Source organism: Oreochromis niloticus, linkage group LG11 (assembly GCF_001858045.2).
Source record: "Oreochromis niloticus isolate F11D_XX linkage group LG11, O_niloticus_UMD_NMBU, whole genome shotgun sequence".
Taxonomy (NCBI): Eukaryota; Metazoa; Chordata; class Actinopteri; order Cichliformes; family Cichlidae; genus Oreochromis; species Oreochromis niloticus.
In genome coordinates, this window is record NC_031976.2 from 2,154,826 (window position 1) to 2,166,884 (window position 12,059).

Here is a 12,059-nt window from a genome sequence, read left to right on the forward strand (position 1 = left end):
GTTTCTAAGTGGAATCGACAATTTAGTCTGTTTGTTTTTTCTGTTTTGAAACTTAAACGCTTTAGCGGCTGCCTTTTGTGTAGTTTGCAATATTTGCCTTTATTTATCTGAAACTGAAGTCTCATGTTCCTTAAGTACATCTGCCCTGTTGAACTTATTATGGGAAATAAATATTTAAATCAAAACAAGCTGCTGATTATTTCACATTTTACTTGTGAGCAACGGCACATTTAAATCTTACAAATATAGTTATTTGGCTTATATCATGATATATATCGTTATCGCCTGAAATGAAAAAACATATCGTGATATGAAAAAATCTTATATCGCCCAGCTCTAGTTGAGATAGTGAAATAAGTTAGCAGTGTTTCCCCCTCTCGATGCACTACTTGCATATTATAGTGTTCTGTTCTGTACCTGCTTGTTGATATCCAAAATCATTTCCCACACACTGAAGCAGCTGCTCTTTTGGGGATTAAATCTTCGGCAGTAAAGCTTCCAGACATATTTGCCTTCACCTTCACAACTTAAATAACTTTGTGCTGCGTGACACACATGAGCGTAATCAACTGCTTAATGGGGTGACGTGTTTACGCCATGAAATGAGCACATGATGATAGAAGTATATGATGTGAATAATGTGATATGGCCCATGCTTCGAGCACTTTCTCTGACAGTGTCTTCAGTCTGTCTCACTGCAGGTTAGAAACCAGGAACGAGGTCAAGGGAGCATCGCCGGCTTCAGCCGGGCAGCACCTGTCATCTTATAAACATGTAACAGCTGCTGTGGTTGTGTGTCTGTGTCATGAAGCAGAGCCACATGCATTTAGCGAGCACAGGTCTGTGTGCATGTGTGTGAAAATAAACAGCAGTTCAAGGCCAAGCCCCAGCGTGCAACGACACGAGGCCTTCACCTTTACTCTGTCTCTGCTGTGCTGCTGCTTTCGACACACTCACAGCACCAGCGCCAAACAAAACAACAGACTCAATACTCCAGTCAATGGTTACACTATTGTTACCTGCACCTGCTAGTGTGTGTTTGTGAGTGTGTGTGACATAATGAAGGGTTGTCCTTGAGCGACCAAAAGCAAACAACTGAAAGGAATATAAACATGCTGATTACAGATCTTCACGGTCATGTGACTGTGTGTGAGTGTGTGGTAAGAGTGGAAAGACTTGAACAGCTTATTATTTTCCTAGAAAGGCACAAACAGCAGGGAGCAGCTGTGATCACTCAGACAAAATCACGCAGGGTAATAAGAAACATGGCAAGCTTAGCAGAGCTGCTATGCTTTACTTTACTTTTTGATACACGTGTAATGTCACAAAATTAAAATATCCCTGCTCAGGCTTTAGACTGTGCCATTTTTACATCATATAAAAATGTCATAATACAATATCATTGCTATAGCAACACCATGCATTTACTTTCCCCAGTCAGTGTAACGAGACAAGCATGGGCATGTCTGAAAGCAAGAGCCATGTTAGTACCTAAAAAGGCAGCTAGCTATGACTCTATGCAGCGATCTCCTAAATGCACCAGGTGATGCCACCAGCTAACAGAAAACAGCAGTGAGCAATAATCAGGCCCCATCTCACAGCTCTACATTATCCCAGTAGATCACCTCGCAGCTTGATCACCATTTTTCTGGCACATTCAACTGGACAAAGATCCCAGTGGAGAGATTATATATCTTATCTGGCCTGGGAATGCTTTGAGATCATCTGGAATACCCTGCTGCATTTTTAACCCAACTTTGGATCATTGCAAGAAGATGGGTGCATGGACGCATGGCTGGAGGATCAAAGATAGACAGATAGTGTTCATTGTTTGCATTCCTTCTTTAGCTGACAGCGTTCTCCATATTGCAGCATCTGCTCAGACAGGGACTATCACATGACTGAGAGACAGGAAGACAGAGAGGAATCAGTCCCAGCTGAACAGGAAGTGGGCTTACTCAAAGAGGAACTCAACTTGGCCTGAAAGCACTCAGCTGAAAGGGAAACACTGAGCAGAGTGTTGGTATGAGCTGAGATGTGTTCAGACTTAGAGAGAGAGGAGAAGTGAGAAATAAGGCTTTGTCAAACAGAGACATGGCATGAACACACCAGAGATGCTGCTGTACTACGCTCACTGCGCTTGATGCCTGTTAAACTTCACTACTGTCAAGATCCTGAATCAGGAAATGAAAGTGGGTCCATGCTGTGAAACAAGTACGAGATGAGGTTTTGTTGTGTGTGTAAAGAATGCTTTTATAAAACAGACATGATCCCTGCTGCTCTCACTGCACTTAGGCGTTAGGGTTGGGACGGACCTGCTCATGACCACGATGCACATACATCGAGCATCGAGCCAGGGCGGCAGATCACAGAACAGTCACGTTACCTGCGTGATTAACTGATTTTGCATGACACAAAAATAACTCAGAAGTCAAGGAAGTCATATGGAAAAGCAGCTGACTTCCTGCTTATATCTGATGATCAAAATCCTTTCAATCATCAGAACGGTTTCTCTATGTGCCACTCAGTGGTGATGTCCACCTGCTCGTCAGGCTGGATTTTTTTATCTTCTTTCAGAATAAAATGATTACCAATGATCAGCTGCTGCCAGCCCTCTCTGAAGAACTGCTGCTGGTCTCTTGTGCTCATCGACAGCATTTCTAATTGGCAGTGATGACTGGATATAAGTCATATCCATCCATTGTCTTTGATGGGAGGCTGGAGCCTATCCCAGCTATCGTAGGGCGAGAGGCAGGTATAGGTCATATAACCAATCAAAAATGTATTCTTTATATCAGGATATGGACAACTGCAGACAACAGCAACAAACATGTTCCATTTAGAATTTTTTCACCTAAACATCTCAAGTATCTCCACAGATTCACATAAATACTGGTGGCTGCCAGTGCTACGCTCAGTCTCTCAGCAGATACACCAAAGGTATAAATGTGAAAATCCTGCGTAGCCTCATTCTCGGGTTATCGTCGTTACAAACTTGGGCGTTCATGTCGGCAGGGTGACGACAATACAGTCTTTAATGCCTGAGGGGTAAAAAAAATGGAGGGCATGGATTTTTTTAACAGCAAAATTTTTGCCAGTGGAACCAAAAGTATAACTTTTCAAAGGTCTACTTCCCCACAGTTTCAGATAATACCCAAGCTAATGTTCATAAATAAAGTAGCCACAGAATTTCTATGATATTTTAACTGTAATGATGTAAATGGCAAGACAAAATGGAACCTGGAACACAGTGGCACAGTGATTAGCAATGCTGCCTCACACTGAGTTGGAGTTCATAATCTGTTTGGAGTGTGGATGTACCCCCCTTACTGGGGCGTCCCTCCACAGTTCAAAAACATCCATTTATTGGCGTTAGGCTAATTGGTGATTAACGAATGATTCAAAGAAGACAAAGCATGACCATCATCAAGTCCTGCATTAGATCGTTGACAATGTGCATCATCTGTGACAGAATTTTGTTGAATTACCACTAAACACGTAATGAAGACTTGAAAATGGGCCGCATCCATTTTTAGAGCAGGCTAGTTTAAAAAGATGAACACAGATATGAATAACGGCAATCACCAAATCTAACAGAGCTCAGTTTGTCAGCCCTGATTTTTGTGTTGTTCATGTGTAGGAAACCCAAGAAGAAGTGAGATAAGCCAAAAATATGATCAGACATTGCATATGTGCCCAATCAGCAACTATTAGGAGGAATATAAGACAAGACAAACACACCGCTGATGCTGACTTCCAGCATGAAACAGGCTCCCTGTCAAATCCACATCCTGACAAATGAATTTAAAAACCTTCTTTTACAAATTCCTGAATGATCAGACTGCATCATATTTTAGGACCCATGGTAACACAATCACAGGGGCATCAAGAGTATCTTACTTGTGATTCCTAGAGTGTCTCAAAGTAGAACATTTGATTTATGCAAATCATTGCATTTTGTTTTTATTAACATTTGAAACAGCACTGGCTTTGTATCACGGGGGGCGGAGCCTTCTTTTTGTGGATTCCCATGATCCACTCCTATGGGTTTCTTTTTAGTGGTATAGTGCCTATCAACTCTTAACTGTGCATGCTTCACTACAAGCCTCATTAGTGCACTCATGAAGCATTCATGAAGCAATTTAGTTCTTAAGTTGTTATTTATTTAAGAACTTTCTCTAATGGATGCACTGGGGTTCGGTATTTTGTCCAAGGACTTTTTGACATAATAACAGTACGAGCTGACCTCCGACCTCTGAGCCACATATTTCCATCGTTCCTCTTTATTCTGTATTCTGTTGCAGGGCTAACACACAGAGACAAACACCAATCACACTGGTTGTCAAATGGTGCTATATAAAAAAAACTGAAGTGAACTACAGGTTAGTTACTGCTGATTAAATGATCATATAAATGTAGGCGATGGTGTTACACAGAGTGAGTTTTCATGTTTATTTTGGAACAGTAATAAGGTCCTCTCAGCTCAGAAAACCAAATTTAAGAAATCTTTATCAAAACAGATCACCCTTTGCTGACAGTGGCAGCAGAGCGCATCTGTAAAATCTGCAGGGAAACGTGATTGCATCTCGTAGCTTCCTGTAACTTCACTGTGGGCAGTATTTTAAAAGCCCATACTCATGTTTAGCAGAGGAAACAACGAAACATTTGATATCCTTAAATACAGAAGAGATATCTGCCTAATGCAAGAAGCAACCCTCAGGCAACCACAGCTATGCAGTTTGGGAAATATTACATGAAGATTATACTAAATTTTTCAAACTGCAAGAGGAAGATCCTGTTACATAAGCAGAGAGCTGACTGGCTAATTCATATAAAAGTTTCATCTTGAGGATAATTATAAGTCTTCTGGAAGGAAGAGAGTGACATTATTAAGCTCGCATAACTTCCGTTAAGTTCTTTTCGTTATTTCAGTCTGACAGCTCTATTTTGGTTTGGTACAGTTAGTTTAATTTACATTTATGTACATCATAATTAGAAGTCAAAGCAAGCATCAGGCTGCAGGGACTCTTGTTTTTCTTATCTACGGGGTGGAAAGGTGACATCTTATAACATCGTATAACTCTTTACAGAAAAAATATAAGCCATGTCACCTACATGTGCATGGCTCTTGGTGAATAATCCACAAGCTGCCTCATCGCCTCACCAACGTAAATGAAGCAGCTAAGGTGGATATCGCTGTTTCATCCAATCACGTTTCATGCACATGGCTACAGACTGGTCACATGATTGGCCACCGTTATTGGCCCTGCAGCGGCCACCTCAGCTAGGCTAATGCACTTGAATTGTGAGCGGTAAGAAAACAGAATTCAGTTTACTCAATCTGCAGTCTACTGACATCTAGTGGTGACATTTTACACACTGTAACTTTAAGAATCTCGGGATCTTACTCGCGAGTGATGAGAAGCTAGCAGAGAGGTGCTGCATCAGCCATAGTGTGAGAGCTGTAGAAATGATTGTTTTAACTTCCAGGTCTGAAAAGTAAAGCCAGTATAGAAGTCCAATTGAAGCAGGGGGCAACTCCACATATTTTTGTTACCTCAGCAAACATTTTCCTGATGACCTTATGGCCTCCGTCGGTGATTTCAGGTCACACTGAACAGAACATGAAGTTCACTTTTGTTGCTTATGGTCATTATAAGAGGCAGACAGTAGGATGATCCCGTACGGTGAGTCGGCTGCTAAGTTGTCACAAGTTGTTAGGCAGTGAGTGTGCTTAGTCAGTGTCGCAGTCAGAGCCACCCCTTGCTCATCATATCTGCTTTCAAAACACCAAGATGGAGATGGCTGATAATGCTCAGGTCAAGGTTTTAAAACAGGTCTCCACTGACCAGCAGGTGACATCATGGTGGCTACTTGCATCTTTTAAAGTACTCATGAGGCCAGCTATCATCTATTACACTGAGCTCTAGGTAGAAACAGAATGTGGGAGTGGCTGAAAAACTGGGCTCAGCCTCAGACGTTACAGAGGAGCTCAAACACGCACAGGGAACTTGGACGTGAGAGTGATTTAACACACAGAATCTGCTGTAACTACACAACAAACAGGCATGGTTAAACTCTGTTCAACGCACTTTTGTCTAGCTTCAGATTTCCCCCTTTGCCTGTACATTGAAGGTAGCCATGAGATTCTATAAAATGGCCTAAACACACACTGCAGGACACCGGCCCTCGAGGCATGGAGTTGAACACCCCTGACTTAGACCCTTCATAACTGCTTGTTCTACTTATCTAGGGGAATTGCAGATTCAGCTACACCATACCCTCACATGCTGGTATATGTTGTAAAGTCAATAAAGGAAGTCCTACCATTGTATGTCACTCTGGGTTTGGTTAAACACAACACAAGGTGAAGATCCATCTCATCTGAGGCCAAAAACTTGGAGCACACAGGGCACTTGAAGCCTGGAAGAGAGAAAGACACCAGCAGTGAGTAAAACATGGAAAGTGGAAGATTAAAAAAACAAAACGAATGTGCAACAGCATTAAAGTGGCAAACACTGAGTCTTTTCTTCTCTCCTCACTCAGCACAAGTTGGTGTTGTGTTGTTGCATTTCATTTCCACTTTGTCCAGTGCTGTGAAAGAGACTGTGAACACTCTTTTTCTGCCCAGACTGGGTAGAAATTATTGCTACAGCCAGTTCTTGACTTAACTGCAACAAAACCTGCGCTACCAGAAGATTTCACCTAATAATGCATTACCAGACACGTTACTGCACGAGATAACCAGTGTGTCAGAGCACACTGTGATGGTCGGTGTGCCTGATTATTGAAGAGAAGGTTATAATCTTTCAGCAATGACATATAGTTTCATACATTTGGTTTATTTCTGTGCACAGACTGCTAGTTTCATTATATCACTGCTCCCACCCAGGATTTAGTCCGCCCCACATTACTGCACAGACATACACTCATCACTGTTAGACTTACAAATATTTAAAGCCCATCCTGTACAAACAGTACTAATACTGAATCGTGGGAGTGACCTGTAAACTGCTTTGCAGGTTTTTTTTCCTTATAATTGCTTTTCAGTTGCAGTACCAGAAGGCTGCAGCATCATATTGTGGATATATGAGTGCTGTTTATCTTTCTCTGAAAACAGAAACAAAGGTTTGATGGGACTGAAGTTTCCTGGCTGGAACACTAAAGCGGTAAGCTGAGAGGAACAAAAATGCTATTTAGAGCTCAGCACAGTTACTGTAGGTGATAACTCGACAGATAAATGAGTCGCAAGTACCACAAATGTATTTCAGTAATAACCCCATTTAATAAAAATAATGATGGAACAAAACACTATTTGAAATAGCGAGGCCAATTATTTGTTTGTGCTATGCCCCGAAGACATTTGAGTGTGAGATCAAAAGATTTACATGAGGAAAGAGTTGCTTTGCATCGTGTCATATGAGATTGTTTAATTATTAAGTAGCCCTAAAAATCTATTCTCAGTTTAAACTGTGGCTTTCACATGTGACGACGGCATTTGTAATTAAAAAGGGCAGCGAGCGGTCTCTGAGAGAAAAGCTGAAGCTGTGCTGGACTTTTCACCCCTGCACTGTTTTCCCCAGTGTGCCTGTAACATTAAAGAGATACCAACTGAAGTTCAGCTGAAGACCGACTGAACTTCTGTGTAGTATCACATAGTGCCATGAAATAAGATGGTGCAGAATCAAAGTAATGTTTCTTTATCCATGAAAGTGGTGACATGGTGGTTTGGCAAAAAGCCAAAGGCCTATTAGGCCTTACTGTTCCAAGACTGCGCTGTTCTGGACAGACAATCTTCTCGAGTTCTTCTGTCAGCCCTTGGTATACAGGACGTTCCTAACTCACTGCAGGTATTTGGTGGTTGCAGCTTTTGTAGCGGCCTGTTCGTGGTTCCCATTTGCCTGCGGGATCACCAGGTACTTGTAGCTGTCCTCAATGTCTACAATGCTGCCTTCTGGTAGTTCGATCCCCTCAGTTCTGCCTACCTTTCCTCACTTTGTTACCATCCAACTACACTTCTCCAGTGTGAATGACATTCTGATATCGTTGCTGTAGGTCCTAGTGGTGTGCATCAGGGAATTGATGTCTCGGGTATGGGCAGCTTGCAGGTTCCCTCAGTACTGCCTTGCTCTTGGCCTCTAGTCTCGTTCTCCGTGGAGGGTACTCCTCCTTGTGGCTGTTCATCTTGTAGCCATTCATCACTGCTGACATAGTGCAGATCAGCTGATTAGTGTTGGTGATGGTCAGAGTAAGGATTGTCCGTGATGCTGCATTCACATCTTCTAGCAGACCTTCAGAGAGTACTTCACGTAGCCTTGGTAATTGGCTACGGAGGGTCCAGGTTTCCAGCTTCACCATGAGCCTCTTTTTCAGTACTTGGAGCTTGGTACCCAATCTCAGGTGGAGGTGATAATCACCTGACCTGATGTCCTGGCTCCCCCTTTTTGTAGCATTTGTGTTGCACCTCAATGATCTGAATGTTGGAACACTGAGTGTTTTGCGGTCCGTTCTCTGGGTATCGAAGATTCCAGAGGTCCCATATCATGTAACCCCTTCAGCTGGGGATACATGTGTAGTAGCATTCCAACAGCGCCCTGATTTCATCCCTTGCACACTTCCTTCTTGTTCCAGTAGGCAACTTCTCATCAGTATGTCCTGGTTCCTCAACACCTGACGCAGACCTTGTTGATCCCAGCGACATCCGAGCCAGTATGGTTCGGTTATCTCTCTCGCGCTCGTATTCGAGGTAGGCTTGGTTAGCATAGTACCGTGAACGTGTCTGTATATTGTGCTTTGTCTTATGTTGATGGGATTATTTTTATGTGGTGTGTACAAATGCCAGGTGACTCTGCTGCAATCAAACATCCCCTCTGGGACAAATAAATGTCATTTATGTGCAATATGTGAACTGTACAGCAGTGACAGCAGTGTTTACACACAGACAGCCATGGATTCAATCACTACATGTATTAATAAATGATTAATCAGAGACAGTTGGAAGCAGATAATTACATAAATTATGCTGCATACTGTACATCACACCCCCCACATCCAGTAATTATCCCTTTGTTCCAACGTCCATCACAATCTTGTTGTCAGAATCTCAGTGGAGACAGCAAATTCTGCAGTTTCCCGTCACATTGCAGATTTCCTCCTCCACTATCCATCAGCAGTTCTGCAGCAGGGGGCAGAGTGTGACATATCACAGCCAGGTGACAGAGTATACGTGTGTGTGTGTGTGTGTGTGTGTGTGTGTTTGGAGCTTCCTACAATGTTAAAATCTGTCCACTGAAAGGATAAATGGATTAAGGCAGTCAAAAACACTGTTTGCCTGACCGCTGATTCACAGCACATGCACACACACATGCACATCTTTTAAGACCTGCTGGCCATATGCTGACAATTAGGCATGTACAGTCTAGGTGTGTCTATCTGAAACAGAGAAATGCGGATGGATCCAGCTCTGCACGGCTCCACCGCTCATTCTGAAAAATGCTAAAAGCCAGAGCTGAGCCCTCCCTGTGAGGCTGCGATGACTCATCCACTATTCTGTATGGGCTGCTCTCTCCGCTACATTCAATTGCTGCACATGTCCTCGTGCGTGTCTTTCTGAGGTCATACCTGCTGTTGGTCGCATTTAAACTCTCAAACAATATGCCTCCTAGTATGAGTTGCACAGACTGAAATAATGACATGAGTGTTATTTATCACCCAGTCCGATGTGCATCTTTTACTTTCCTGTAAAGTGCTGCAGTCAACAAAGTCACATGATGTGAAACATCTGTTTCCTCCAGATAGGAAGTTTGAAATTTCTGAATTCCCCAAAACAAACCAGAAGAGAAGTAGAATTTACATATATATATATGAAAAATCATCATCATTCTGATAAAAGCAGGGGTGTAAAACAGCTCTGACACAAAGAGGGGAACACTTTGTTTCTGCTTGCTGCTCCTGCTTTCAGCCACAGCACAACACTGCTGTAATAAGGATGCCTGTAAATGTTAGTGAAAGAAAAAAAGCATACAAACTATCACATGATATGTTTGGGGAAACTGTTTGACTGCTTTCTCTGATGAAACCCTCAAAAACTTCAGCTACTTTTCCTCTTTAGTTCAAATAAGACTGGATGACTTTGATCTTGAAAACCCCCCCACTGTGAAATATTTTAAAGTGGACCCATTAGGCTGTACCTTTTTGTTACTTTCACAGAGATGGATGTTCATTTTAAACATGGCAACATTTCAAATAATAAAGCCAGTGTACAATAATCCCTGTGAGCCAAAAGCTCAGGCTTCACACTGTTTTTTCTACTCGACTCTCTGTGATGTCAGAGAGAGGATATCCTTAATCACCTTTGGGCATCTCCTGGTATAAAGTCCTGATCTGGTACTAGTGTTAATTTAAAAAGGCTGCATTTCTCACTGTGAGGAAGCCGCTTTATATGTAAGGCAACATCAGAATCGACAGAAAAAATAACTTTAAATAAATCCACCCAAGAGTCTGTATTTTCTGAATTGGTATTTATTAGCAAAACAATCAATAACAATGCATTTGCCTTATTGACTTAATTGATTTGCTCTTGTGTTATCACAGCTCAGTGTGAGAGTCACACTCGTTTCTCCTGTAGCTGTTCTCCCTCACAAGTCAGGTGAGGTCAAAAACCGACCAAATGTCAAGTTACACTGGGTGGAGCTTAAGCTCACAGGACTGCAGTTAAGGTGTTGTCGGAGCTTTGCAGTTGTGTCGTTTGACTTGACCACAAACATATAAAGGAAAGCTGTTATTTTCTGCTGATCCTTATCTATTAGCTTCCTTCCCACTAACAACTGCTGTGTGACATTATGGTAGGCATTCCAGCTGTGACCCCTGAAGCACTTCCCACCTAATTTTTTTTTTTTTTTTTTGCTGTTGTTTTGTTTGTTGGGACCAGCCAATCAAAAAATGGTGAGCTTTAAGGGGGAGGAGCTAAAACTGCTTTTTTGAGGCAGGAGATGAATTCTGGTCTTATTACTGTACATGGAAATGAACTTAGTATGTCTCCTTTTATTATTTCATTATACAGACAATGCTCCTGTGGACACATTTACAAAGAGGATATGTAAAGGCATAAAACAAACTTTTATATGCATGTATATGTGTCCATCTAACCATCGACATTTGTTTATGCACAGCTCCCTTAAGCTCACCTGTCACAGTCTTTCAATCAGGTTGAGGTCTGGCCTTTGACTGAGCCACTGTAACACCTTGATAGCTTGTTTGTGGATCACTGTCCTGCTGCCTAACCCAGTTTGGTCAAGCTTTAGCTTTTGGACAGATGGCCTCACATTTGAGTCTAGAAAACTTTGGCATAGAGTTGACGGTCAACTCACTGACTGCAAGTTGCCCAGGTCATAAATCATTATGCACCACCATGGTCTACACCTGGTATGAGGATTTAGTGTTGTTTGTTGTCTCTAATTGTGACGCTCTGCCTTATAACCAAATATCTCAACACACATAAAACTCATTGGTATAAAAATGTCAAATTGGGGTAATGACATTCATAGCATCCTTTCTTAGATTTTACCCAGCACCTGAGCTGACAACTGTATACAAAAATCTGTAATGGTCAACAGATTAGCCAATAATAAACTGTTCATATTTCATACTTAACAAATCTACGACATGTGCAGAAGTCTGCACGGTTTGAAATCTCCCCTCATTTCTCAACGCTGTAGTCTACAATCACATTGTAGTTTAATGAGTTTTGCTTGGAGTATTAAGCCTAAGATTGCATAATTCTCTCAATTTTTATTGAAGTAGTTATGAGTCTCATGGTATAAAAGAAAAGGTTAAATGGCAATAAAAATCTCAGGCTACTGCGCTTTATAATAAAGACATAAATAGTATCTAGTGACCAAGTTTTATTTGCAGAAACACAAAAAGAATCAGCTTTCCTGACCGCATAAATGTAAATAAATGTAAAATAAAGGGCAACCTTATTCTCCTTGCACCATTCTCTGTGCTTACTATCTGACACACCTACAAGAATAAAGGACTGATATTAATTAGCCTCTTAA

General features: G+C 41.7%; 1 protein-coding gene across 1 annotated transcript in view; it reads right to left on the reverse strand.

Annotated features, from left to right (window-relative positions):
• Positions 1 to 12,059, reverse strand: part of znrf2b (zinc and ring finger 2b) — a 50,695-nt gene that overhangs the window by 10,909 nt on the left and 27,727 nt on the right. The window contains 1 exon segment of the mRNA XM_005472374.4: positions 6,328 to 6,423. Within this exon segment, the coding sequence (XP_005472431.2) occupies positions 6,328 to 6,423 (96 nt within the window).